This window comes from Melanerpes formicivorus, unplaced genomic scaffold (assembly GCF_026170545.1).
Source record: "Melanerpes formicivorus ecotype bairdi unplaced genomic scaffold, bMelFor1.0.p_v2 SCAF_8, whole genome shotgun sequence".
NCBI lineage: Eukaryota > Metazoa > Chordata > Aves > Piciformes > Picidae > Melanerpes > Melanerpes formicivorus.
The window spans coordinates 10463196-10491172 of NW_027142360.1; the positions used below are offsets into that span (position 1 = coordinate 10463196).

At 53.8% G+C, this 27977-nt stretch overlaps 3 protein-coding genes across 4 annotated transcripts; 1 reads left to right on the forward strand and 2 right to left on the reverse strand.

Annotated features, from left to right (window-relative positions):
* Positions 1 to 1341: 1341 nt before the first annotated feature.
* On the reverse strand, positions 1342 to 7629 carry PHB2 (prohibitin 2). Its single transcript, XM_068142056.1, has 9 exons — positions 7461 to 7629; positions 7297 to 7381; positions 7114 to 7193; positions 6827 to 7011; positions 4545 to 4674; positions 3992 to 4095; positions 3532 to 3609; positions 2882 to 2958; positions 1342 to 2668 (listed from the first exon to the last, which is right to left on the reverse strand). The coding sequence occupies exons 1-9, from the start codon at positions 7585 to 7587 to the stop codon at positions 2659 to 2661; spliced, it is 876 nt and encodes a 291-aa protein (XP_067998157.1). The 5' UTR covers positions 7588 to 7629; the 3' UTR covers positions 1342 to 2658.
* A 96-nt stretch (positions 7630 to 7725) lies between these two features.
* On the forward strand, positions 7726 to 10073 carry EMG1 (EMG1 N1-specific pseudouridine methyltransferase). 2 transcript variants are annotated; one of them, XM_068142057.1, is made up of 6 exons: positions 7732 to 7954; positions 8034 to 8135; positions 8501 to 8642; positions 9013 to 9071; positions 9263 to 9412; positions 9748 to 10073. In XM_068142057.1, exons 1-6 carry the CDS (start codon positions 7826 to 7828, stop codon positions 9859 to 9861), a joined length of 696 nt encoding a protein of 231 aa, XP_067998158.1. In that variant the 5' UTR covers positions 7732 to 7825; the 3' UTR covers positions 9862 to 10073. The 2 variants fall into 2 exon arrangements, with proteins under 2 accessions (XP_067998159.1, XP_067998158.1); XM_068142058.1 differs by lacking the exon at positions 8034 to 8135 and having other exon boundaries at positions 7726 to 7954.
* A 213-nt stretch (positions 10074 to 10286) lies between these two features.
* On the reverse strand, positions 10287 to 26966 carry LPCAT3 (lysophosphatidylcholine acyltransferase 3). Its single transcript, XM_068142055.1, is given in 14 exon segments — positions 10287 to 10614; positions 10714 to 10840; positions 10927 to 11085; positions 11561 to 11708; positions 12866 to 13032; positions 13290 to 13376; positions 14185 to 14293; positions 14668 to 14846; positions 16105 to 16142; positions 16253 to 16346; positions 16498 to 16604; positions 16725 to 16832; positions 26770 to 26923; positions 26925 to 26966. Coding segments are annotated over 13 exon segments (1509 nt in total). The 3' UTR covers positions 10287 to 10614; positions 10714 to 10723.
* Between the last annotated feature and the right edge of the window lie 1011 nt (positions 26967 to 27977).

Consider the following 27977-nt stretch of genomic DNA (forward strand, 5'->3'; position numbering starts at 1 on the left):
GTGCCTGCCTGTTCCTGCCTAGGCACTGCTGGGTGAGAATCAAACTTCACCTCTGCAGCAGGTACCCAGTTGATTGTTTCACCTTTCTGAGCTCAGGGCAGTGCCAGCCCTTTCTGAGGCACTCCAGAGAGGGGCAAATGTTCATTTTTGTCAGCTCAAGGCTTGGACAGCAGCACTCTGTGCTGGGTTAGGAACTGGCTGGAGGGCTGAGCCCAGAGAGTGGTGGTGAATGGAGCCACATCCAGCTGGCAGCCAGGCACTAGTGGTGTGCCCCAAGGATCAGTGCTGGGCCCTGTGCTCTTTAACATATTCACTGATGATCTGGATGAGGGGGTTGAGTCAGTCATCAGCAAGTTTGCAGATGACACCAAGTTAGGAGCAGATGTTAGTCAGAGGGTAGAAAGGCTCTGCAGAGGGACCTCGACCGACTGGACAGATGGGCAGAGTCCAATGGGATGGCATTCAACAAGTCCAAGTGCCGAGTGCTGCACTTTGGCTACGGCAACCCCATGCAGAGCTACAGGCTGGGGTCGGAGTGGCTGGAGAGCTCCCAAACAGAGAGGGACCTGGGGGTGCTGATTGACAGCCACCTGAATATGAGCCAGCAGTGTGCCCAGGTGGCCAGGAGAGCCAATAGCATCCTGGCCTGCATTAGGGATAGTGTGGCCAGCAGGAGCAGGGAGGTCATAGTGCCCCTGTACTCTGCTTTGGTTAGGCCAGACCTTGAGTACTGTGTCCAGTTCTGGGCCCCTCAGTTTAAGAAGGACATTGAAACACTTGAGCGTGTCCAGAGAAGGGCAACAAGGCTGGTGAGAGGCCTTGAACACAAGCCCTATGAGGAGAGGCTGAGGGAGCTGGGGTTGTTTAGCCTGGAGAAGAGGAGGCTCAGGGGAGACCTTATTGCTGTCTACAACTACCTGAAAGGTGGTTGTAGCCAGGAAGGGGTTGGTCTCTTCTCCCAGGCAACCAGCACCAGAACAAGAGGACACAGTCTCAAGCTGCGCCAGGGGAGGTTTAGGCTGGAGGTGAGGAGGAAGTTCTTCACCGAGAGAGTCATTCATCATTGGAATGTGCTGCCCAGGGAGGTGGTGGAGTCACCGTCCCTGGAGGCGTTCAAGAGGGGATTGGACGTGGCACTTGGTGCCATGGTCTGGTCATGAGGTCTGTGGTGACAGGTTGGACTCCATGATCCTCGAGGTCTCTTCCAGCCTTGGTGATACTGTGATTTTGCAAACAGTTGCAGTCTGAGTGCTGGGCTGGGAGCCAGGCAGGCACTGGGCTGTCACCCACCACCCTCCCCCTCCCCCTCCTCTCAGGCACCAAGCAGACCCAGCCAGCCTGTAAAGTTGGTGGGGTTTAATTTTACAAATGTTTTAAAGACTCACTGAGCAGACAGTGACAGAAAGATGTTCCAGCAGCAGCAGGCACCCACTGAATGACATTGCCCTGAAGTCAGTCCCAGCTTCACTTGGGATCAAGAGTGAAAGAGTAACAAAATTTACTAGAAAAGAAAGAGGCTGGTACTGATGGCAGCAGAACTCCCTCAGCTAGCCACAAGGAATTCTGATTTGACCCTAGAGAACTCTAAAATGAATGAACTCATTACTCTAGCCATAGGGGTGAGTATCAGCAAGTCCCCTCCCCACCTCCACAAATGTAACTGGTTAAGGGAAGAAGGATTTACAATGGCCACGAGGCAGAGCCCAGCCTCAGAAGTGGGTCACCAGAGAGCAGAGCCATGGGAACTCAATCTGGCTACTGGATTAGCAAATTCAGAGTCAGGGCAAACAATGCTAAAGGAGGGAGATCAAAGCTCCTCACTCCGATCCTCTGCTAGGCAGTGCTGCCAGTTCCAGGAAGCTGTAGCTTCATTCATTTCTTCCCTTGTTTGAGTAGCAGACTGTCACTGCAAGGAGACAGAAGCCAGGCATTAGTCCAGGTAGCACAAGCAAAGCTGAACCAGATCCTCACTACAGACTTGTGGCTGTGAGGTGGCACGGGCAGAGGACCTGGACTTCCACCTCCTTCCTCTTTGGGACTTTGTTGCCAAATCCCCTTAAAGCCTTCTGGGATGAATAAAGCAGAGCCTGGCTGGAGCTCAGGAATCCTTATTTTACAGTCAGACTCCACAGAGAAGAAACCATCTCTGGTTCCTATCTGGCTTCTAAGCAATCCCATCTCTTAGCAGCCTGCTGTGACCTCAGCTGGCACTGCCTTGTCCAGTGAGCACTGCAGAGATGAGGCAAAGCCACCAAACCCCTGCCAGCTCCCCAGGCAGGAAATGGGGTTTGCTAGCATGAGCTGCAAAGCTTTTGGGTAGTAACAAAAGCATCTTTTCCTAGAGCTCCCCCACAGCAGTGCAGAGTCCTAGGACCATCTACCTGCCTCTCAGAGCTAAGTGCAGGACAGACCAGAAGGTGCTCCTCAGCTACTCCTGCCTTCCTCATGCAAGTCTCTTATGGGCTGTGCACAGTGCTCCAACTGCTAACCATCTCCTACTGGATGCAGTAGGAAGGCCCCAAGCTTCCCACCTCAAGTGGGCACTGAGGCAGAGAGGAAATAGAGTTCCTATGTCCAGAGAGGCCCAAGCCAGAACCATGCCAGGCACCAGGCAGACATCACCCCCCTGCTTCCAAAAGGATCACAATAAGCAGTGCCTTACCTTCCTCTGTGTGGCAGGAGGTGCAGTGAGGGGGAGAGAAAAACAAGAGAAATTGATTAGATTTAACACAAATGTCCATTCCACAGTAAGACTGCTCCCTGCTTAGGCTGTGTCCCCTGGCATCAGGCTCCTCTCAGAGGAAGCATCCTGACACAGCTCAAGGAAGGGACCAGCTTGACAGGTAGGGAGCAGATGAATGCAGCCCCCTGGCCCCTTTACCTGGTGAAGCCCTCATCCTGCAGGTTCAGTACCAAGTTGTCTGCTGTGAGGTACACACGGTTCTGAGAGCCAGCAATCTGCAAGAGGCATCAGAGGGATGGCACAGAGGAGTCAGTGCACGTGGAGCAGCAGCACTACTGTGAACCCCTCTCCACTGCCAGACACAGCACTTCAGTTAAGATCTTGGTTCAGGCCATGCAGTTCCCCCAGACAAACCTGTGTCCCTCCCTGACCTCCCACCCCAGTGCCATCAGACTGCCTTACAGCAATGCTCATTCTGTCCCTGTCCAGGATCTTTGCTCCCACCCCTCCCTGTTCCCCTTCCCCAGCCTGCAGCAAACCAGGAGCTTTGGGTGGCTGCAGCTGAGAGTGGGTGATGGAATCTGATGTGGACCCAGCCTTGTCATAGTGAGAGCACAGGCTCCTAGCTTCACCTCAAACAGCTGAGCACTGCTCACTCTGGCCAGGAGCAAAGCTCAGGACAGGGCAGCTCACATTCGCCTTAGGTTCATCACGCGGCCCCGGGGCTGGGGGGCCAGCAGGGCCGGCAAGGGGAGCAGCAGGGCTGGGGCAGCAGGGGAGGGCAGCAGGGCCGGGCCGGCCGGCAGGGGGGGGGGCCAGGCCAGCAGTGGGGGGGCGGCAGGGCTCACCGTTTTGGAGATGTTTTGAGCAGCTCGGATCTTGCGCAGCTTGATGTAGCCTGGATTCCTGCTGAGGGCTTCACCCAGGTGCAGGGAGGCACAAGTTAAGGAAGAACCTGCTGACACAAGCTCCCTGCCCTTAAGACAAACCTCCCAATCCATGCCATCAAATATCTTGGGGGAAAAGCCACCTCTGTCCCCTGAGCCTTGGGGAGGGTTGCTCTCACCTCCCCAGCCCAGCACCACACTGTGGGCTACAGGCAGATGCAAGCAACAGAAGTGAAACCTTGCAACAGGGAGTGAAGGCTCCTGGCCTGGACCCTCAGGCAGACCTCACTCCAGCCAAGGGAAACAAATGGCAGTGACCTCGTTCAAGCTATCACCTGCTTACAGTCTCCTAAGCATGAGCCCAATGTGGCAGATCCACAGACTATCAGCTATGTCCCACAAAGGTCCCAAAGCAGGATATCATCTTGGCAGCTGTGGCTTCCCCTTCAGCCTGAACAATCTTCTGCTTCTGTTCCTGCTTGGCCTTCTCCACCAGGAACTGTGCACGCTGTGCTTCCTGCTGGGCTGCAGAGAGAACCCCAAAAGCATTGGAAGCAGATCTCCAGAGCCTTTCACCAGATCACTCCAGCTGAAGTCTAGGGGGGGCTCTGCTTCCAGAAGGGCTGTCAGTATCCTGGTGCTGTACTGACAGGTGTGAGGCCTACCTGAGGGTAGTTTACCTCTTCCTAAACAAACCCAACAGCATCCAGACCCACATAATCCCCACAGACAGGGTCCCAGTCTGAAGAGGACCTCCAGCCCTGGGCTTTCAGTCTATCTGTGGGTCTATCCCATCAGCTATACCCCAAGGGTCTCAGATACTGCTGTAAAATCAGGTGTTGGGGGCAGCTGCTGAGGAGGCTGAGACTTAGAACTCGGTCCTGTACCAGTGTGACACTGACCCACTTCCACTCCCCTGTTTAATAACTCAGGGCAAAGGCAACCCACCCTGTTCAGGCAGAGGCTGCACTCACCCACTTGCTTGGCCTCCACAGCTGCCGTGTATTCACGGCTGAAGCTCAGCTCCGTGATGGCCACATCGTCCAGGATGAGGCTGAAGTCCTTGGCTCGCTCCGTCAGCTCTCGCCTGATGAGCAGAGACACCTGCAGCACAAGCAGCAAAGGGTCTGGTGACCACAGCCTGTGCACAGCTGAGCACAACTGCTCCTCACTGCTCATTCACACAACACCACACAACCTGAGGGGCTGCAAGGGACCTCCAGAGGCCATCCAGCCCAACCCCCTGCCACAGCAGCATCACCTAGAGCAGGTCACACAGGAGCACATCCAGCTGGATGTGTGCTTCTCTCCAGAGCAGCAGACTCCACAACCTCTCTGGGCAGCCTGCTCCAGAGCTCTGGCACCCCCACAGGGAAAAAGTTTCCCCTTCTGTTCACATGGAGCCTCCTCTGCTCCAGCTTGCACCCACTGCCCCTTGTCCTAGGACATCCCTGAGCAGAGCCTGGCTCCATCCTCCCCACACTGCCCTGCACATCTTGATCAACATGAATGAGGTCACCCCTCAGGCTCCTCTGTTCCAAGCTCAAGAGCCCCAGCTCCCTCAGCCTTTCCTCAGCAGGGAGATGTTCCACTGCCTTCAGCATCTTTATGGCTCTGTGCTGGACTCTCTCCAGCAGTTCCCTGAGGTCCTTCTTGATCTGAGGGACCCGAAACTGGACACAGTATTACAGATGTGGCCTCACAGGGGCAGAGTAAAGGGGCAGGAAAACCTCTCTGGACCTACTCACCACCCCCTGTCTAATCCACCCCAGGATGCCCTTGGCCTTCTTGGCCACCAGGGCACATTGCTGGCTCATGGGCATCCTTCTGTCCACCAGGACCCCCAAGACCCTTTCCCCAGAGCTGCTCTCAAACAGATCAGTCCCAAACCTCCAGTGGTCCACAAGTCTCTCTTTCCCAGATGCTACCCCCTGGCCTTGCTACATTTCATTCAATTTCTCCCTGCCAACTTCTCCAGCCTGGCCCAAGAGAGGCACTACCTAACCAGGAACAGCACTTGTGAGCCTGCTGCCTCTCAGCATTGCTGCACCCCTGCTGCTGCACACCCCTGCTGCTGCACACCCCTGCTGCTGCACACCCCTGCTGCTGCACACCCCTGCTTTCAAAGCCATATTACAACACACCTATAGTTACTGCTATACAACTAGAGCTGCAAAAGCAAAAGCCCTTCTGGAAAGCCTTCTCTGCCACCCTTCCACACTCCCCACACGTTTTGGCAGCATTTCTTTAGCCACCTTGCATTTGCCACTGCTTGCACTTTGTCAGTCCCATTGTATCTGCTTTTGGATGCTCTTAACCTTTTCAATCACATCTCTGCATTACTGCAGCTACTGGTGCAGCCTGGCTATTCCACTTGTGTCAGCCTCTTTGGAGAGCTGCTTGTGGTAGATGCTTTATTCTACCTTTAAACTGCCAGCACCTTCCTGCAGCCAGGCTGACAAGCCCTGCACTAATTATTGACTTACACAGAAATTGCTGCTGCAGTGTCTGCCACATGCCTGACCAGGCAGCAACTGCTTTTGCTTGACTGCAGCTGTTTCTAAGGAGAAACCTAAAACAGTGCCAGGAACCTTTGCTGTGTGAATGGCAGTGCACAACTATGTGAAGGGAACCTTTGTTTTCCCCTGATGACCTACACTTCCAGCATATGTCACTGTCACCTGCAGACTACAATGCAAATCAGCTCTTCCTCCCTCATCACTGCTTTATGGTGGAGTTCTGCACCCTCTACACACAGCACCACAGAATGTTAGTGCTTGGAAGGGACCTCCAAAGATCATCCAGTCCAATCCCCCTGCCAGAGCAGCATCACCTAGGGCAAGTCACACAGGAACACATCCAGGGGGGTTTGCAATGCCTCCAGAGAAGGAGACTCCACAACCTCTCTGGCAGCCTGCTCCAGGGCTCTGGCACCCTCACAATGAAAGAGTCTATCTTTCTGTTCCTGTGGAACCTCCTCTGCTCCAGCTTGCACCCATTGCCCCTTGTCCTATCACTGGATATCACTGAGCACAGCCTGGCTCCAGTTAACCCAGTTTTCCTCCCAGAGCCCTGCAACATAGTGTCCAGATCTACACTGGAATCAAAGTGCAAGAAGAACACAAATTCCCATCCTTTCTTTGGGTGCATCATGCACCAGCCCAACATGCTCATCCTTTATCTGCTACAACGTTTCCCATCACCAGAGTTCAGTTGTTTTTTAACCAGCTGAGCACAAGCCTCCAGGAAAGCCTACCTGGGCTCTCTGGGTGATGAGCTGGGACGCGTTAAACTTGGCCACCACGCTCTTCAGCACTTCATTGACAATGGAAGGCAGCACACGCTCCTCATAGTCCAGGCCCAGGCGCTGGTACATGCTGGGCAGCTCCGCAGCGTTGGGGCGTGTGAGGACGCGCAGCGAAATGTTCACCATCTGCAAGTCTGAGGAGGGGAGAGCGAGATGGGCAGGGCCGGCGCTGCCGCCGGACTCCCGCCCCCGGGCGCCACATGGGCCTCCCGCCCCGGCCGCGGGGCCGCTCTCACCTTTGGAGCCGGTGGGGGAGGAGATTTTGCGCGGCCTGGCCCGAATGTCGTAGATGATGGGATACTGGAACCAGGGGATCCTGCCAAGGACAGGAGGCGCGTTAGGACGCGTTAGGACGCGGGAGCCCGCGGCGGCGGGCGGCTGGCCCCGCAGCGGCTCGGGGCACGGGAAGGGAGCCCTACCTGAAGTGCAGCCCCTCGGCGAGGATGGTGTCCTGCTGGACGCCGCCAATGCGGTTGAAGAAGATGGCCCGCTGGCCACCTTCCACTGCGGGGGAAAGGAAGGCGGTCAGAGCAGGAGGCAGAGCCGGGCGCGGGACGGGGAGGTTGCTCAGGGGGCGACTCACCGATGAAGACAGATTCGCGGACGCCATAGGCCAGGGCGCCGGCGCCCAGCAGCAGCTTGAGGGCAGTGCCCACGCCGCGCGGCCCGGCAGGCAGCCGCCCTGCCAGGTCCTTCAGGTTCTGCGCCATGGCCGCGCCGCGCTCCCCGCCGGGAAGGACACCGGAACCTGCCGCGGCCAAAAGGCTCCGGCGGGAAACGGCGGCGGGGGCAGCTTCCGCCGCCCCTTCCCGCACTGCTCTCCGGAAGTGGGTCCGGCCGGAGGCACATGGCGACGCGCCCCAAGCGCCATTTTGAGTGGCCGCGGTGGGCAGGGGGCGGCGTGGGGGTGGTGCTGCTGCTGGCGCCGCGCGGTACGGCGGTAACAAAATGGCGTCGCCCAGGCAGCGGCGTGAGGAGGCGGCGGAGGATGAAGATAGTTTGCCTTTAGCCAAGCGACCCCGCGGGCAGCGACGGCTTTTGGTGGTGCTGGAAGGGGCGAGTCTGGAGACGGTGAAGGTGCGGGCGGTAAGGGGGTCCGGCTGGGCTGAAGGCGGCTGCGGGAGCCTTTGCCCACCTGCCTATGCTTTGGCCGTAGGTAGGGAAGACATTCGAGCTCCTCAACTGCGACAAGCACAAGGCACTGCTGCTGCGGAACGGCCGGGACCCCGGGGAGGTGCGGCCCGACATCACCCACCAGGTGCGGCAGGACCCGGGCACGGCTGCGGCAGCCTGCGCCGCTCAGGGCGCGGCAGGGCCGCCCGGCAGCCGGCTTGCAGAGTGCCCCTCGGGACCGCCCCTCGGGTCCGGGGCTCTGCCTGCGCCCGCGGGACGTGGCCCAGGTTGGCCTTGTCCGCCGGGCTTGCGGCTTACCAGTTGAGTCGCTAACGGGGGGTGGGATTCCTTCCCCTCGGCACTACGGTGGAACTCCTACAGTCGGGTGAATCCCTTCCTGCCTCAGCATTGCTGCCTTCTGTGCTCGAGGGAGCTAACCCTCGGCTTCCCCAAGGCTCCCGCCTCTTGTGCTTTTTAAAGTTTCCACTAATGTGTGCTCTCCGATTTCAGAGCCTTCTGATGCTCATGGACAGCCCCCTGAATCGGGCTGGCCTCCTGCAGGTTTACATCCACACCCAGAAGAACGTTCTGATTGAAGTAAATCCCCAGACTAGGATCCCCAGAACTTTCGATCGGTTCTGTGGTCTCATGGGTAAGTGACTGAAGACTTCTACCCACCACAAAACAATGCAGGGAACGTGGGTAGGAGTGGAGCAGCTTAGGGAAAAGGCAGAAAGCTGCACCAGTGTTCACAATGGGAAAGGGAGCAGAGAAAGCCCACAGTGAGTTCCAGGAGGCACAGCCCAGCTGTGTGTCATTTAACACAGTGGGGAGAGGACCTGCATGAGGCTGTGCTGGCAGCAAAACGGCCTGAATGGTCCTTAGGGCTGCTTAGATGATGCTGGGACAGCTGAAGGGGGGGGTGGGTGCTTTTCATCTCCTTCAGCTCTGATCCCCAGGTAGGGAGTAGCATTCCTCCAGCAAAGGAACAGACCACTCAAGTGCTTTTCTTTTCTTGTCAGTTCAGTTGCTGCACAAGCTCAGTGTTCGAGCAGCTGATGGGCCTCAGAAACTGCTGAAGGTAAGCACTGCCTGTCCACAGGAGTGCTGCAACACTCCTGAGCTGCAGCTACTAGGCATGGAAGGGTGACTTTTGTTTTAGGCTTGGGGCTTGGCTTTGTTTGCCGGGGCTGGGTCTTTCTGTGCAGACAGTGGCTTTGGCTGTGTGGCAGAGTGTTTAACTTCTGTACCTCTGTTAACTGCTCTCTGCAGGTGATTAAAAACCCGGTGAGTGATCACCTCCCTGTGGGCTGTATGAAGATAGGCACCTCTTTTGCAGTTCCCAAGGTGTCAGACCTGCGGCAGCTGGTCCCTGCAGCAGAGCCAGTGGCCATTGTCGTGGGGGCTTTTGCCCATGGTTCAGTAAGTGCACCCATCCCTTACTTGGGGGTGTAAAAATCTTTACCAGCAGGGATTTTGGTCTTGTTTATGAGTATGGGTGGGGTTTTTTTCTTCTTTCTTTTTTTCAGCATGGTCCCCTCTGTCCTTCCCCCCCTTTTAACTCTCCCTCGGTGGGTTTGTCAAAATAAGGCTCAGTTCTTCAACACCTGACACTTTTATCCCTCCCAAGAGGGAGAAATGAAGGGCTGGCACTTGTCCTGCTGGAAAATACTCTGCCTCCCTACCTGGGACAGATGGGACTAAGTGGGAACTTGGAGCATAATGGTGAGGTTTTTTCCCCCCTTGTCTTCCCCCAGGTCAGTGTTGACTACACAGAGAAGATGGTCTCCATCAGCAACTATCCCCTCTCTGCTGCCCTGACCTGTGCTAAAATTACTACTGCCTTTGAGGAAGCCTGGGGAGTGGTGTGAGCATCTGCTGCTACTGCTGGCAGTGTGGACTTCTGTACAGTGCCTCCATATTTCTGGAAGGACTCTTTTTACTTAGGTGTTGATGTGGTGCAACTTGGGCTCTTGAGGGGAAAAGGCTTCAGTTTCATCCTTGTAGCACTCCTGGCACAACGAGACTTTAAAGGGCCTGCCCACTGACTTTTTTCTCCTATTAAAGGTCACTGTTGTGAAGAGTGCTTGTGTATTTTACTTGCATGTCTCATACATGAGCAGGCTCAATCCCCTTCAGAGCAGGGACTCGGCCCAAGTTTGACATGGAACCGAACTCCTCACCCCTGCAGCTGATGTCGCTCGGTCCTGCAGAATCCCTTTGCTGGATGGGGTGGTGTGCCACAGTTCACACTCCCGCACCGAGGCACTCGAGAGGAAAGGAGCTGAAGCCGATATGAAAAATACCAGGAGGAATTTTTATCTCGGATGACAAACGTAGAAAAGTCAGAAGGTGGCTCCAGCCCGATCCGCCTGGGAGCGCTTCGCAATCGTCTGGTACCGGCAGAGCCACGAGTGTCCACTGGAGGGCGGCAGAGAGATAAGGCAACAGGCGGAGGGTGGGGAGCGGGGAGCCTCGCTCCGGGCCTCCTGCAGGGGCTGGGGCCCTGCGCTTCCTCCTGCCCCCTCCTCGCGTGGGATCCAAGTCGTACGGCACGGCCAAGTTGGCAGGTGACTCTGCTCCGGAGTTTGGCATCGACTCCTACAATGCACAGGTGGTACAATCTGGGGAAAAGAGTGCTTGGTGTGACCTTGGGTGGGGGCACAGTGCTGCCCTGCTGCAGCACCCAGTGCCAGAGGGGCTCTCTGTCAGTGCAGCCTCACCTTTTGGCTGTTACTCTGCTCTCTTTAGCTTCTCTTTCCGTGGCACAATCGATCTGCGGATGTAAGGCAGTGCCAGGAGCAAGGTGAGGAAAAGCACGTGTCCACAGAAATAGACAGACCTGTACACCTGTGAAGAGAGAGGCAGGGGGGAGGAGCACTCAGCACACCTGAGATGGGAGGGAGGGGGAGGGAGGGGCTGGGGCTATGGAATACCTTCATCCATTTGTCCCAGGTGAAAAGGCAAAATGGCACCAGAGAGTAACCCATGAACATCCAGTGGTTGGCCTGCTGCAGCACATAGAAGAGGGGCCTCAAGGCAGTGATGGAGGCCAAGGTGTTCAGAGCAGGGCTGTCCTGGATGAGGTTGATAATCTGAAAAACACAATTCCCATCAGTCAGCTGTCCTGTGGCTACACCTGCAGGCTCTGGCACCAGTTTCCTGCCCAGCTGTATCAGAGGCATTTTGGGGAGCTGTTAAACAGTTTTTTTTAGCCCAGTGCCCCTTCCTGTTTCAAGGTTAGTTTGGAAAATCCCAGTTTAAAGAGGGAAGGGTGTTCCTTCAGTACTGGGAACTCAGCTTGTGCTTATCCTCTAATCTTTCCACCTGCCAGGCACTTCAGTTGCCCTCTACTATGCCAAGTTCTCCACTTCTGCAACATACTTAATGGCAGAAGCCAACAGCCCACCGAACTCTTGAACAAAACCATGTTATGTTTGAAAATCCATTCCCCAGGGAGGGGCTGCTTTTCATACTTCATCTCAGCAAAGCCTGCAGGGTGGCAGCTGGAGACTGCTGAGGAAAGCCCAACACAGGGCTTCCCACCCTGGTGTGGGCCTAGAAGCTCACCTGTCTCTCAACGATGACTATGAGCAGCTCCATCTGGAAGCAGACCAGGTAGCCAGAGTGCAGCCCGTGCCAGATGGCCAGGAAGAACAGGGCCAGTGCCTGGGACAGCAGTTTGTTACCCAGGAACTTCAGACGCTTGAAGATGTAGCTGGAGCAGAGAAGAAACAAAGGGCTTAGAGGCTGTGAGCCCTCCCCCTCCATGGCAGTGTGCAGGGCCCAAGGGACAGACCCTGTGATGACAGCAAGAGAGCTCCCCTCACTACAGCAAAAATCATCTCAGCCTTTGTCTGCAATCTGCTGCTGGGGAGAGAGGCTTTGTCCAACAGCACAAGCCCCAATTATCATAGACTGTGAGGGGACCTCCAGAGACCATCCAGTCCAACCCCCTGCCACAGCAGCATCACCTAGAGCAGGTCACACAGGAACACATCCAGCTGGATGTGTGCTTCTCTCCAGAGCAGCAGACTCCACAACCTCTCTGGGCAGCCTGCTCCAGGGCTCTGGCACCCCCCCAGGGAAAAGCTTCCTCTTCTGTTCACATGGAACCTGCTCTGCTCCAGCTTGCACCCATTGCCCCTTGTCCTGTCATTGGACATCCCTGAGCAGAGCCTGGCTCCATCCTCCCCACACTGCCCTGCACATCTTGATCAACATGAATGAGGTCACCCCTCAGGCTGCTCTGCTCCAAGCTCAAGAGCCCCAGCTCCCTCAGCCTCTCCTCAGCAGGGAGATGCTCCACTGCCTTCAGCATCTTTGTGGCTGTGTGCTGGACTCTCTCCAGCAGTTCCCTGAGGTCCTTCTTGAACTGAGGGGTCCAGAACTGGACACAATATTGCAGACATGGCCTCACCAAGGCAGAGTAAAGGGGCAGGAGAACCTCTCTGGACCTACTCACCTCCCCCTGTCTAATCCACCCCAGGCTGCCCTTGACCTTGGCCACAAGCACACCTTGTATGTTACAGTTCCTTTGTATGTCCCAGCAAGTGCTGAACTCAGCTGAGTCATTGCATGAGGAGCACCAAGAGGTGTGATGCAAGAACCAGCTGTTGAAGCAGCTCTGTGGTTGGCTGACAAGGCTGGTCCTATTGTAGCCACTCCTGCTGCCATCAGCTGCTTGCCTGTGGTAATGAGACGCCCTTCCAGACCCAGTGACCTTTCCCATGGCACAGCAACAAAGCATGGAAGAAGCTGCAGGGACTGAAACCTGGCAGATGCTGCCTCTAATGCTCCCTGGCCCCTAAGATCTTGGTTCTGCTGCCCCAGATGTTAGGCAGGGAGTGCAGAAGGGAGCTGTGTCCTGCTCACCGCGCGACCCAGGCGTTGGTGTTGATGTTGAAGGAGGCGATGGTCCCTGTGAACAGAGGAGTTGTCTCATACAGCCACACCTTCATGTTGGCACAGGCATCCCACAGGGGCCTTCCTCGCTCATCCTTCCCGTTGTACCCCAGACCAACCAGGATGCAAACACCTTCCTGTGGGAGAAGAGTCACAAGGGAGATGAAGGAAGCAGGGCTGGGGCAGCTCTGACCGTGCTGAGGGGACAGCAGCGCTGCGGATGGAACAGTTGGCCTCTGGCTTCCGAGCTGGCCTTGGCTAGCACAGCCTGTGCCCGACTGGCCTGCCCTGCTCTCCAGGTGCTTGGATTACTTCCCCTGTGTGCTAAGCCCAGGGGCACACTGAGTGGCTGCTAAGGTTCATTTCTCCTTCCTTGGGTGCCATCTGGACTCACCGTAACGAGCCAGCAAGTGACGTATTTGTAGAGGATGACTTTGCCCCAGATCATGATGTAGCCACAGCGGAACCAGAGAGGCTTCTCCTGCAGACACGAGGGGGAGACAGAATGGAAACTGAAACTGCAGTTGAGGGGCAGTGACAAGAGGAGGTGAACCAGATCCTGTCACTTTCTGTTTGAGGGTGGTGTTGTGCTGGCACTGCTGCGTGGGCTGGGCTGCTGGAGCCCACTTGCTTGTGCAAACACTCCTCCTTCTGCCTCTGGTGACACTGGGCCACGCTGTAGAACTCACACCCTTATTTCACAGCACCACAGAATGTCAGGGGGTGGAAAGGATGTCCCAAGACATCCCTGAGCAGAGCCTGGCTCCACCCTCCCCCCACTGCCCTGCACATCTTGATAAACAATGAGGTCACCCCTCAGGCTCCTCTGCTCCATGCTCAAGAGCCCCAGCTCCCTCAGCCTTTCCTCAGCAGGGAGATGTTCCACTGCCTTCAGCATCTCTGTGCTGGACTCTCTCAAGCAGTTCCCTGAGGTCCTTCTTGACCTGAGGGGCCCAGAACTGGACACAATATTCTGGATGTGGCCTCACCAGGGCAGAGTAGAGGGGCAGAAGAACATCCCTGGACCTACTCACCACCCCCTGTCTAATCCACTCCAGGATGCCCTTGGCCTTCTTGGCCCCCAGGGCACATTGCAAGTTACTCCAGTGGAGTTCTTTGCATGTGATGCTGAAATGGAAGGTCATTAGCAGGTTGGAAATACAGGTGTTAGGTGTTCCAAGCCCAAAAGGCAGCAACTAGATAAATTCTCTACACTTAATTCTCTAAATCCAGTGCCCCTTAGACAATGGAATCCTTCCCCACCCCCAAGCTGCCAAATGAATCCATACCATGTAATCATCTGAGATGAGGTAGTCATCAGAGATATATGGGCTTGCCAAGGTATAGGTCACTAGAAACACCAGACCCAAACTCAGGCGCTTGAGAGCAGGCACAAAACTGGGGAGAAAAATAAGCAGGTCAAAGAAAAGCCTTCAGAAGACAACATCCAACTCATCACTTTAAAAACAGAAGGGGAAAAGAGGAGGCAGGGGAGACAGCAACAGGGAGTCACCACATTCACTGCAGCAGGTAGCTCTGTTTGGAAGCTGAGGTGCTGACATGCCCAGGTTGGGACCAAGGCAGATGGTTGATATTCATGCTCTGGAGCAATGCTAGGCCATTGTTCAGAGAGCTCTGAGCAGCTTAGGGAAGATAGCCTTGTCTCAGAAATCACTTCTGGCCTCACTAGTGTCCAGGTAAGAAGGCCTTCTGCTGCAGGGAACACGGGGAGGGAACTTAGGGAGGTGAGGAGCTCAGGAGCTTTTCAGTACCTGTTGGGTCTCTGGCCTTGGACGTCAGTCATCTCACCCCTTGCCAGTTTCTGATAGTCTGTCATGGAGAACTGAGGCCCCACCATGAAGGCACCATAGAAATAGGAGAATCCTGAGACCTCCAGCAAGGCAGGAACGCCCCGGACCGCAAATCGCCGCTGCTCAGGGGTCAGGAACTCCTGTGCCAAAGGGAGTGGCATTAACATCACCCTGGGGATCTCACCCTAGCTCTGGATCTTACCTTCTCAGCCCCACCTCCTTACCCTTCTCAGTTCTTGCTCTCTCTCCATGGATATGGAACTTTCCACTTTGTCCTTCACTTCCATTCCTTTCCCCAGCCCTCCCCAACCCCTCGAAACAGCAACAAGATCCAGTGGTTGAAGCCACCTGCAGAGCTCTCTGTTCCCAAATCAGCTCCAGAGATGGAAGGGATCTACTGATGCACAGCCCTGCCATCATAGCAGGCACAGCAAAGCACTGCCTCTGACCCATGCCAGCCCCTGACTGCACCTGCAGGGACTCTTAACACCACCTTTGTCCTACAGTTCCTACTTCTTGATGCCAGAATTCGTTGTCTTTTAAGTGCTTGAAACTTCAGCCTAGGAAGTTTCAGCTCCACCTTGGTTTCTTGAAGTCAGCAGTGACTCTGTGGATGCTAAAGACTCAGGCCCCAAAACAGGAGGTGGGGTATAGAGATACTTGGAGGATTAAGAGACTGCAGCAAGTGTTCTTCCATGTGCTGTGCAACTTCTCTCCATTTCATCTGCCCTACACACAGGGCCCCAACAGATGCTAAAGGGCAACCATGCCCAGAGATGTGGTAAAGCTAAACAAAGGGAACTGAGATCCATGGAAAGTGAGATCCAGTGCTGATGGTCTGCAGCTCAAAGGTACACTACTGACAAGCTAGAGAAGGACAGGTTTAGACTGAGTATCAGGAGGAAGTTCTTCACTATGAGGGTGGTGGAGCACCAGAACAGGCTGCCTAGGGAGGTGGTTGATGCCCCTTCCCTGCAGATACTCAAGGTGAGGCTCGACAAGGCCTGGGCAACCTGATCTAGTTGAGGATGTCCCTGCTGAGGTCCCTTCTAGCCTGGACCATTCTATGATTCTATGGCAAGACCCAGCACTGGGGATCTACAGCAACAGATCTGGGGGAAGGAGGTGGTGGGGGATTTGGAAGGGGACAGAAAAATACTCCAGTGTGATCTGAGACATTTTTTGTTCATCTCTAATCACTGCTGACTCTGTTCCAAACGACTGCTTTCCACTACAGCATTTGGTGCTCTCAGACACTCATGGAGGCTCCCCCTCTCAGCTATGGCTTTTACCAGAAATTAATGCAGCTGGCTAACTCACATCCTTTGAGCTTCTCTGACCTCCAGCTCACTGGAATAGCACTGAGGAGGAAGGAATGAGAAGTGGTGTCCTACTCACCGGATCTTTTCCTCCATCGTAGTAATCGATGGCCAGACCTAGAGGTGAGAAACACTTGTTGGAGGCCCTGGGCTGGGCTGGTTGGGCTGAACAAGCAGTCCTCTCTTCCCTGAGGCATGCCTTGCCATAGGAGGGAGGTGTCACTCACCAATCAGCTTGAGTGTTAAGACACAGTGTGGCATTGTCCACTTGATGTCGTAGTGCTCGGTGGCTGTGCAGTAGTAGCCAGCCATAAGGTATGTCTGAAAGAAACCATTGTGTGGGTTATCCAAACTAACTCCTCCAGCTGCTTTTGATCTGTCTCCACTCTTCCACCCACAGTTGCTACTGGGAAATGCAAAAGTGAACAGGGGGCTCCTTTCTACAAACCAATGCAGTAAGAAAGAGCTTTACCATCTGAAAGCAGAAGGTGGTCAAGACGGCAGTGACTGTGCGACCCATGAGTCTCAGTATGAGGAACTGGATTAGGACACAGAGCAGGGAATGAAAACAATGCATCCCTGTGGGACAGGAAAGAGGGACAGGGATTAAACAGAAAGTGCATCTTCCCCACTACAGGCCCTCCCACACCACAGCATGTCCTAGGCTAGGCAGCTCTTCTCTTCCCAAATGCAGCTTACCAAAATTGAAGTAAGCAATTGAGAGTCCTGTGAACACATTGTAGAGATGGATGAGGTAGGTCTCCTTCTGGAAGAGGAAATAGCGCTGGAACAAGGCAAAAGGATATCCTGAGGAGAAAAAAGATACAGGAAGAAGATGAAGGAGTTGTAGGTCAGTGCAGAAAAGCATTTCTAATAGTCCATAGAACCACAGAACTGTTGAGGTTGGAAGAGTCCTTTGAGGTCTTCAAGTCCAACCACTTGCCTGAAGCTCACAATCTCACCACAGCTGCTAAGCTGGACAAGGCTCTGAGCAAGCTGATCTAGTGAAGGATGTCCCTGCTGGGCCAACCCTGGGGGGTTGGACTAGATGAGCTTTGAAGGTCCCTTCCAACTCAAGCCACTCCATGATTTTCTGCATGGTAGCTCCTAGTCTAACTCAAGAACACCTCCTGATAATTCACCTGTGGCTGCAGTGAGCAGCAAACAAGTAGGAAGCACTCTGGTAGCACAGCCAAGCCAGCAGGAGAGGAAGTGATTTTGAATTGCCACATATTAGACAACAGATATCTTCTGGTTTCATACTTGCTGACCCAGGAGGAGTTGTCCATCTTGGAAGTATGTGAAGTCTGTTCACCCAGCTCCTGCTCCTGGAGGCCTGAGCACAAGGAGCAAAACTGCAACTTTATTGCTGGCACTTTGTGACTTCTTATTTTGCAAGCCCCTCTTCTGTTACCTTGATTAAAAACAAGCCCAAACCATCTCTTCTACCAAAACAAGGAAAAAAAGAGAGAATTCCTCACATACTACCAAGCTGGCATCCATACTGCTTATTAGCCTGGCTGAAATCTGCAGCCGTGGATGCACCGCTGCCCCCTGCACCCCTGGAGCAACAGCAGTGGGCAGCCACACTCTTCATGGAGGAGCAATGAAAGCTGCTGAAATGCAGCTTTGGTCTGCAAGCATTGGATGGGGGGAAGGTTCCCAATTAGCAAGGCCAAATCTGGTCACTACAGGGAACAGAAATGAGCAACTCTCTCACCTCATGTAAAATAACATGGCTGCAGTCTGTCAGGGCTAACAGGCTGAGGTGTGACTAGAGACATTTCTTAAGGTCCTCTCCTTCCCCCAGATCCCTTGGGAGAGAGTCCCAGAGATTGGGACCTTGGGCCTCCCTTCTATATCCCAAACTGCTGCACATTCTGCTGAGCTCAGAGGCGTACCTGCTGCTTCTTGAAACCAAGCTGCTGCTCCCCCCTACCTTGGCCTCTTGCCGCCCCTCTTTTGGTCTTCCCTACCTCCTTGTTCCCCTTCCTTTCCCTCATGTTCCTTGCTGGTTTCCATGCCACAGGCTGCTTTCCTGGTCCAAGTGGCAGCCAGTCCTACATACCACAGCCCTTCACCCGCAGAGCCTGGCAACCTCGCTCCTGCTCATCCAGCCTGCTCTTCCCTCCTGCAGCAGCAGATCCAAACTGCCTTACAAGAAGCCTTCCCCAAACCATCCCTTTCCCTTCCTGCTCCTTCATGCTTTTTACACAGCTTTTTTGTTGGCTGACATGCACTTCTGTCCTGTTCCCCCACTGCTTCCCTGAGCACCAGCTGGGAGGGAAAGAGGTAGCTGGCAAAGAGCATGGGCTCTCTGGGGATGCAGGAGTAACTCCCAGAATTAGAGCAATTCAGGTGGTTTAGTGAATCACAGGACCCCAGACTGCTAGGGGCTGGAAGGGACCTCCAAAGATCATCCAGTCCAGTCCCCCTGCCAGAGCAGCATCACCTAGGGCAGGTCACACATGCAGGTGGGTTTGGAATATCTCCAGAGAGGGAGACTCCAGGATCCCCCTGGACAGCCTGCTCCAGTGTTCTGCCACACTCACAGTGAAAAGTTTTTTTCCTCCTGTTTCCATGGAATTTCCTATGCCTCACCTTCCACCCACTGCCCCTTGTCCTGTCACTGGGCATCACCCAGCAGAGCCTGGCTCCATCTTCTTGGCACTCATCCTTTATGTATTTATAAGCATTTATAAACATTCATGAGGTCACTCCTTAGTCTCCTCCTCTCCAAGCCGAAGAGCCCCAGCTCCCTCACTCTGCCCTCCTAAGGAAGATGCTCCACTCCCCTAATAATTCTTGTGGCTCTGTGCTGGACCCTGAGGTCCTTCTTGACCTGAGGGGCCCAGAACTGGACACAATATTCCAGATGTGGCCTCACCAGGGCAGAGTAGAGGCGGAGCAGAACCTCTCTTGACCTACTAACCACAGCCCTTCTAACCCACCGCAGAACGGCCCTGGCCTTCTTGGCCACAAGAGCACATTGCTAGCTCATGGTCAACCTTCCATCCACTAGGACTCCCAGGTCCTTTCCCCCTTATTTATTACATAAATAAAGCAGTTTGGTTTCCCAGGCTTCTAGTGAGGAATACACAGAGGAAGGTTCTTTCTTTCACGTGCCAATTTTCCTGCTGAAGTTTAACGGTGGTTAAAAACTTCAGCATGGAAAAAAAAATGGCATGTGAAAAAAAACAACCCCAACAACAACAAACCAACATTAACAACTGGCTTTGTGAAATGAAAAGTGGTTAAAGAGAAAACAAAAAACAGATCAGAAGTTCAAGTGCTGTGGTTTACTGTGAAAGAAATGTTCCTCCCCTTCTCAGCAAGAGGGAGAAAAAATCAGATCACAAATGCCAAAAGCTCAATGTCTTGCTGTCTGTCAATAGGTACAGGTTTAAAAGTGCATTTGCAAGGGTTTCCCCACTCTCACCAACAGAATCACCACTCTGCAAAACATTCCAGTTCAGTGTGTCCAGTTCTGGGCCCCTCGGTTTAAGGAGGACACTGAGACACTTGAGCATGTCCAGAGAAGGGCAATGAGGCTGGGGAGGGGTCTGGAGCACAGCCCTGTGAGGAGAGGCTGAGGGAGCTGGGGTTGTTTAGCCTGGAGAAGAGGAGGCTCAGGGGAGACCTCACTGCTCTCTACAACTACCTGAAGGGAGGTTGTAGCCAGGAGGGGGTTGGTCTCTTCTCCCAGGCAACCAGCACCAGAACAACAGGACACAGTCTCAGGCTTCACCAGGAGAAGTTTCGGCTTGAGGTGAGGAGAAATTTCTTCCCAGAGAGAGTTGTTAGCCATTGGAATGTGCTGCCCAGGGAGGTGGTGGAGTCCCCATCCCTGGAGGTGTTCAAGAGGGGACTGGATGTGGCACTGGGTGCCATGGTTTAGTCATGAGGTCTGTGGTGACAGGTTGGACTTGTTGATCTTTGAGTTCTCTTCCAACCTTGGTGATTCTGTGATTCCATTTTCATGGGGTTAAAAACCCAACCAAGCAAACAACAACCAACCCAACCTGCTTTTCACCTCTGCCCATTTCTGTAGACAGAATTCATTTAGGACTGGATACTGTAATAATGTATTTCAAATCCCTGACACCCAGAAATTGCACTTCTTTTCCACCATCCCCAAGTGTTCCTCCTCTCTCAAAGGCCTGCCTCACTTGTCAGGCTCACTCCTTCAAGCTCTACACAGGAGATCCTGCTCTGGCAGGGGGGGTTGGACTGGATGATCTTTGGAGGTCCCTTCCAACCCCTGACATTCTGTGATCGTATTGTGGCTTGGGTAATTGTCCTCTGAAGGCAGGAGACCGAGGAGCCCTTGCAAATAGAGAGCTGCTAATGTGCACAGCAGAGCTGTTTTTAGCAAGCCACAGCTCCAACCCCCCTGGTCCTGCACTTACACGGGTGCTGCTCCAGTTCAAGAGTCGTAAAGACAGCCTGAATTCTGATTGCCACAGCAGCTCTGGGCTGCAATTTAGTTACAGTTTAGCTGCACACCACATAGTTTTCTCAGCTTTACAACTGGGCCAGTTGCACAACTGCAGGTCTAAAACTTAACTCCCAGCTGGCAGTGGGCACTGACTGTTCGGTGGCCATTCTATGGCCTGTGCACTTTGGAACACTGATGAACTATTAATAACAAGCCATTGCTACTGGGAGCAAAGAGAGGACTCTCACCCCACTGGTGTTCTCAGGCAGCCTGAATTAGCACAGCAGAAGCAGGGAAGCAGGTTGTGAAGTTATCACTGCCTCCTGGCAAGCTTGCTGTCACACTTGGATACGTCAGCGGCAGGATGCTGTGCTGCTTCGCTTTTGCCATTCAGAAGCAGCAGGACTGGAGCCCCTGCTCCTTGCTGCTGAGGGACGCTGCACAGCAGCCCCCAGTCTGCCAAAGTCCTCTTTCAGAGCCCACTCAGGCAGAGCAGACCCAGGCTGGAGACTGGCTGTAGCAGACCTGGTGAAAACAGAAGGTGACCCTCTGCTCTGAAGGCATTCTCCTCGATGGACCACGGAGCTCAAAAGCACTCTGCATGCAGAGCTGATTTTTGCCTCTCTCTACAGAAGAGGATTAGCAATTGATATAAAAGGGACAAATTAACTGAGACACGCTGCTGCTGCTGCCAAATTCCTCCTGAGATTTGTGGGTTGTGCTTTTTGAACTCCAGAGGAACAAGAGGATGATCTCTGGTTAAGAGAAGCCCAGCACTGGAAGCAAAGGACAAGGTCAGCCTCTTAGCCATAGCCATTGTGGAGACTAACAGCTACTGCACAGCACCCAGGCTCAGGTACAAGAGCCTGAGCAGAAGCAGTAAGTGATGCAGAGGCTGGGTCAGGCAGGAGGGAAGTTCTCTGAAGTCCATGCAAAAATAGCACTGTCAAGTTTGCCATCTTGGAGAAAGGGTGCTGAAGCTGCCTGTCTTTTTCCAGAGATGAAGCTGCAAACAGGAATACCAGAAACATCCTTTTCATCTCTGCTCTCTTTATGCCCCTTTATATGCATCAGCTCTGTTTCATCTTCAAGAGAGCACATGAAACTATTTCTCCCTGTTGCTGATCAGATAACTCCACCTCTGTTAACATCTAGCAGATCAGTGCTTTCCATTTTCTGATGGGATGCTAAACTAAAAGGAAGGGAACAGGGAAAAGAGGTGTTCAAAGAGAAGCCTCACCTGGTGTTTCGATGTCAAAGGAATTCTCTTTACCTATCTGTAATGCTGTAAATGTCCCACACGTTGTGCAACACTGGATGTGTATCTGCAGAATCACAGAACTGTTTATGCTGGAAAAGACCTTTAACATCATTAAGTTCAACCATTAAGATCATCAAGTTCTGGAGAAAAGACTTGGGTGTATTGATTGAGGAGAAGCTCACCATGAGCTCATGCAGCCCAGAAGGCAGCTGTGTGCTGGGCTGCATCAAGAGGAGTGTGGGCAGCAGGGCAAGAGGGGATTCTGCCCCTCTGCTCTGCCCTGCTGAGACCCCACCTCCAGTACTGCCCCCAGTTCTGGTGTGTGTCCCCAGCATAAGGACACAGAGCTGTTGGAGTGAGTCCAGAGGAGGACACAGACATGATCCAAGGGCTGGAGCACTTCTGCTGGGAGGACAGACCTCTTCTCATCCTGGAGAAGAATCCAGGGCACACCTTAGAGCTGCCTTCCAGTACCTAAAGTGATCCTACAGGAAGGCTGCAGAGAGACTTTTCATGAGGCTGCCTAGAGACAAGGGGAAATGGTCTGAAGCTGAGGGAGGGCAGGGTTAGACTGGAGCTGAGGAAGAAGTTCTTCAGTACAAGAAACAGGCTTCCCTGGTTGTGGATGCCACCTCTTTGGGGGCATTAAAGGCCAGGCTGGATGAGGCTTTGAGCAGCTAAGCCTAGCTGAGAGGTGGAACAGATGATCTCTGAAGTCCCTTCCAACCTAAGCCATTCTGTGAGTATTTTAACTCAGTTCAGGAGTGTACTTTTGAAGTCCACTTGCAGTGCTTTAGTTTGCACAGCAGAACTGTCCCAAAGTATGTGAACAGAGCTCTCCTCAGCAGAAACTGAACTGGAAATGCATTCCCATGGGTGCTCAGCTCCTGAGACCAGGCTGAAACAAGTCCAAAGCAAACACACAAACAGCTCTGCAGATCTGCTCCTACTGCAGTGTTTGACCTGCAGACAGTAAGATGTATTTGAAGTTGAGAGTTTAAACAAGGCAGCACATGAATGCTCTGTGACAGGGCTGGGTTTAGCACCTGTGATGGGATGGTGCTGCCTCTTACAGCTTCTCCCACCTCTTTGCCCATTCAAAAAAGTTATCTCCTCCCCTTCAGCGAGGTTTTTGCTTGGCTGACCAGCTGGGAACCTGACAGGGATAAGTCATCACCTATGGTGACCATAGGGAGAATTTCACTGAGCTTAAAAACCTTCAGGACAGAGAGAGCAGGAATATGCACAGCATCTAAGGCAAATGGTGAGGTGAGTGAGGACATGGGACCACTTGCAAGCAAAGCAGATGGTTTCTGGCCCCTGTTCAGTAGGAACGTGATGCTTTCTGCAGGCCACTGCTCTGTCTGGAGATGAGGGAACACTTCCACAGTGCTCTTCTTGGCAGGTCTGGCTCAGGGCTCTACACAGTATGTTGGCCCCCTTCCATATTATGCAGCAGACCATGCCAGGTGGCTTGCAGGGCACTGTGTAAGTAGTATGCCCAGATAAGGATCTTCAGTTCTTTATTACCATAGAGCCATGCAACAAATAAGATCAACACGAGTCTTAAATATACAGTGCCACAAGGCCTCCTGTGTCCTGGCTTTCACTTTCAGTATTAACAGCAGGAGAGAAATCTGCCTCCTTGCAAAGGGAGGACAAGAGCAGCAGCACAGAAACCCTCTTCTCACCTTGACTTCACTGGAGGGGCCCCCTCCTTTTCTCCACCAAGAGGCCAGGACCACACTGGTTCAGATCATTCACCCTGGCACCTGGGAAGGAAGTCTGCAGGTACACAGCTGAGATCATTACTGTTGCCCATGCTGACCTAAAGACAGAGTTTCTCCTGGGGAGACACTGGGCCCTGCACCTAGTCAAGAATGCAAGGCAGAGCACATCTCTCCAAAGCCATTTTCCTATGACTGACAGACGTCGGCACACCACATCTTTTAATGGCAGGCTCCAGGAACTGTGCTTCGAGTCCTGCTGCTGTTGATGGTGTTGCCAAATGATGTTTATGCAAATCTTCACCAGGGGAAGCAGGAGGCAAGTTTTTAATCTCATACAGGCTGCGTAGTGGACGCACCCCCAGCTCTGTTCCTGGCTTCCAAACTGCAGGCTCTATAAAAGCTGCCTCTGATGTAAACACAAAGCTGTGACTAAATTCCCCAGAATTCTCTCAGCAAGGTGCTGTTACAATCTTTGCTTGTTCACTGAGGAAATGTGGTGGGGTCCATTAGGACCACTTCAATTTTTCTTCTTGGCTGCTCTCTTTCCTCCTTTTCTCATTCTCCCCTGTACTTGATATATTATTTCCCCCTCCCCAGCAGTGGCAGACTGTCAGCAGTTTAATATTACTTCTTTTGGTTATTTCAGATCATGGCTGTGTGAACACTTATTCTGAATCAAGAGAATCTATCCAGATTATTTCTTCAGCAATAATTCAGCTTTCTCCAGCAACTGGTATAAGAAGTTGCAAAGTCTTTTGCATCTTCCCCTTTTTTTCAGAAGGCTATTTTTACCACTTTCTGGTGAACTCCTGAACAGTGAAACCCTGGAAACAGCTGTTGCAGTGGAACTGCACAGTGTAGATGGTAAAGTGTACCACAGAGGGAGAAAGAGGCAACAGCTTTTTGAATTCCTCTTTGGAGCAGTGGGCTGCACTTCACCCTCATGGTCTTGCTGTGGAGTAACGCAGCAGTATTCGCTGCAGCCAACCAAAGCAACTCTGCTCCTGAATCTCAGCAAATCCCTGAAAGGCAGGACGTGAAGGAAAAGCCCTGTGTTGGCTGTCCTAATGCCACTGCCAGGCTTTAGAAAGGCCTTGCATTTACACCCCATGCCACCCTGTGCAGTGGGCATCAGTGCTAGCTGCATTACTAACAGGCTTAAGGCTTTCGGTCACATTAAAAGGATTGTGACCTAAGCCACAATTAAATGAACACTTCTTTGCTAGTGCTGGGGTAAGGAACTCTTCTCACTCTGCTCTCAGGTAGCTTTGGAGTGGTGCTTGGTCCTTGCTTTTAATGGAGTGGTATAATGGGTGAGTCATCAAACATTAATCAGAAAAGCTGGAGTTAACCCCCCTCTGTCTGAGTGGTTCAACCTACATGACCTGCAAGAGCGTCAAGCTACAGGCAAGGCTGGTTTGCATGCCTTGAAGCTTTCCACTTGAAGCTATGCCTTCAATTGCATCTAATGAAGCAATCCCAAGCTATCAAGAAAGGACAGGGCAAAGTACAGCTCTGTCTCCTGGTGTGTTGAACATTTCAGGTATGCAAGCGGAAGAGATGCTAGTGGGTTCCCAGTCCCTGACTCCTAGGCTTTCAACACAAATTAAAAAGATCCATTAAGACTTTAAATAAATTAGATAGTGGCCTACCTCAGAAAGGTATCTCAGTAGCTTAGTGTCACCACTGTACATGGAACACAACACACAGGACTTTCACACTTAATGACTGTTGGCTGCAGTGGGCACTATCTTCTTGTGGTTCATTTCAAGGAAGTGGTTTGGCTCGCCCACAAGACACTGAGCAGGAAACAGCCCTCCAAGGTTGTGTCCCAGCTTAGTGCTGGTAGAAGCAAGAAGGAACTCTGACAGCACGTTCAGGGTGCATCCTGCAAAGGCATCATTGTGCTGTAGGTGTTTGCTTCCCCACAGGCGTTTTAGCGCCTCGTCTGCATTCACACTTGCTAGACTCGTCCCTTGGCTCGTTCAGTTGACTAACCTGGAAGTAAGCTATCTGCTTTTTCCAGTTTAGGTTTCTGCCAGACAAGTAAATTCAATCAGATTGCAATCAAAGTATCAGAGAAAGAGGTGAGAGCAAGGCAAGTTGGACTTCTCCTGTTCAGCTGTGAGGAGCTGCCAGATTCATTAGCACTGCCTTACGTGTGCATCCTGTTTATGCCTACTACTGCTTCATTATGGTTTTTTTTGTTTATAGAAGAAGTTTGGTTTAACTCCAGAGAAGAATTTGTACTTCCTTTCTGCCAGGTGATCACACCACTCGAAGCTTTCAGAACCCAATGCTTCATTGGTTATCTGCCGAGATTTATTTAGATAGCATGTATAGATACAACCGAATTAATGTTTTGGGAGATACAACCTCCCCCTCAACTGTTAGCCCACATCTTAACTCTAGCCCTGCCTTAACCGCCGGCCATGTGATTTAACTATCTCATGTTCAGATAAGCAGAAGCTGCGTGTTTTGCAACGCGCCTCACATTGCAGGTGGATCACAACACCCCAGTTCTTCTGGCTACTGAGCTTGCAGGCTTTGATCACACCACCTGCTAGTCCCTGCGATGACAAGCCACTCCCGCACAGTTCCATCATTCCTGCAGACACTAACGAGGTCTCCTGCCAGAGACCTCCCTGCACTCGGGCAGGGCGAATTCTCGTCGGGGTTGCGAAGCTTCCTAAGGCTGCACCCCTCCAGACACAGGCTCCCGTGTAATTCGATGCACACGAAGCACCTGCCGCTCCCGCAAAGGCAGCGGAACAACTGCAAACAAAGTTCTTGCGCCCAAACGCGCTTCGCGACACAGCGCCAAAGCGCACTTGTCTCGCAGCACGCCGAACGCCAGCTCCCCGGTGACCGGCTCCACAGGTCTGAGAGCCAGGTAGGCTCTCCCCCGCCGCCCCAGCCCCGGGACGTGGCGTGCCTGCACCCCTCTCACAGGCAGCCCGCCAGCACCACACCCCGGCTTCCTGCGGCCGGGGAACCCAGCGGCTCGTTTCACAGCGGATTCTCCCTCTCCACCGGGAGAGCGGGAGGCTCCCGCCCCGACCCACTCTCCGCCGGTCGGGCTGGCCCAGGCCGAGGCGAGGCCGGTTACGGTCGGGCGTTCGCCCGCCGGCTCCGCGCACACACGTGGCCTGGCACGGCGACGCTGACACAGGTGCGGTTCCGCGCCAGTAAAGCGCTGCCTGGCCCCGGCTCCGTGCAGCGCGGCACGGCGGCGGGGGGTCGCCCGAACCCGCGGCGGGCAGGTTGCCTTGCCCGGGGTGCCAGACCCGTCACTTCAGACCGCCGCGCCCTTACCCATCAGGATGGACAGAATGAGGCGCAGCGCCTGTTCCGACGAGCCCAGGGCCTCGGCCAGCTGGGCCAGGCCCCAGCCGGACCCCGTCACCGCCATCTTCTCCCCCGGCCGCCCCGCCGGCCGGTAGCTCCTCGAACCCGGCAGCAGCACCAGCCACCGCAGCCCCCGCACCGTTCGCGGCCCCCTCCGCGCCCATTGGCTGCGCCGGGCCGGCCACGCCCCCCCGCCTCCTCCGATTGGGCAGGCAGTGGCAGCGGGGCAGGGCCTTGCGCTCACTAAGGCAAAGGTTACCCCACGAGGGGGCGGTGCCGCGGGGGCCGGCCCCGCCAGCAGCTGATTGGGCAAAGCGCTTCCGAGGGAGGGGCTTCAGCGGCGAAGCGGAGGCGGGGCCAGCCACGGCGAGGCGGAGCCCGGTTTCTAATTGGCTGTGGCGGGACAGGAGAGAGCCGAGTAGGGAGGGGTAGGGGCGGGGACAGGCAGGGGTTACTCGCGGACATAGGCGAGCGGGGAGGGTGGCGCGGTGCTAACGGTCGTGTTAGTGGGACTCGGGCCCGAGGAGTGGCTATGAGTCTAAGTCTAGGTCTGAGCCTCGGCCACTGCTTTGCTGACTAGCGATAAGGCGTGCTGCTGAGTCTTCTCAGTGCCACTGGTCTTGCTGACCGCCAGGCTGTAGGTACTTGGCTCTTGTGGCCCAGAGACCTGCTTCCCATAGCAAGTGTTACAGCAGCACCTGCTCCTTGTCTCTCTAGCCTCTGGTTCTTTGTATGCTGTCACTACACAGCTCTGCCTACACAGCCTCCTCATACCTGCTTTAGCAGGGTGGGTGGGCTAGATGATTTCTGGAGGTCCCTTCCACCCTGTGCCATTCTGTGATAACTCACCTGTTGAACGATCTTCTAGGTGCAATGGGTGTGATCTTCCCCTCCTGTGTACTACCATTTGCCTGCTGTGTCATTCAGATGGGCAGTATTGTCCAAATTGATCTGGTTAGGCAAATACACACTCACAAACGGTTTATATGAAAAGGGACCTCTGAAGATCTCTAATCCAAACCTCACAAGCAGGACTCTGAAGCTGGGTCAGGTTGCTCAGGGCATTGCCTGGGCAGTCGTTTACATTTTCAAGACTCAATCACATCAGCTCAGTGTGCCAATATGAGAATGGAGCTGCTCAATCTTCTGCAACTTCATTTTCATTGTCAGTTTTC

Coding starts and splice junctions, on each gene's coding strand:
- PHB2 (XM_068142056.1), bottom strand. CDS start 7,587: ATGGCGCAGAACCTGAAGGACCTGGCAGGGCGGCTGCCTGCCGGGCCG. Junction 4,096..4,544: donor TGTGGAGGCCAAGCAAGTGG/GTGAGTGCAGCC, acceptor TTCTCTCTGCAG/CCCAGCAGGAAGCACAGCGT. Junction 3,610..3,991: donor AAGCCACAGCTGCCAAGATG/ATATCCTGCTTT, acceptor GCCTCCCTGCAC/CTGGGTGAAGCCCTCAGCAG.
- EMG1 (XM_068142057.1), top strand. CDS start 7,826: ATGGCGTCGCCCAGGCAGCGGCGTGAGGAGGCGGCGGAGGATGAAGAT. Junction 8,136..8,500: donor GGCCCGACATCACCCACCAG/GTGCGGCAGGAC, acceptor CTCCGATTTCAG/AGCCTTCTGATGCTCATGGA. Junction 9,072..9,262: donor GGCCTCAGAAACTGCTGAAG/GTAAGCACTGCC, acceptor TGCTCTCTGCAG/GTGATTAAAAACCCGGTGAG.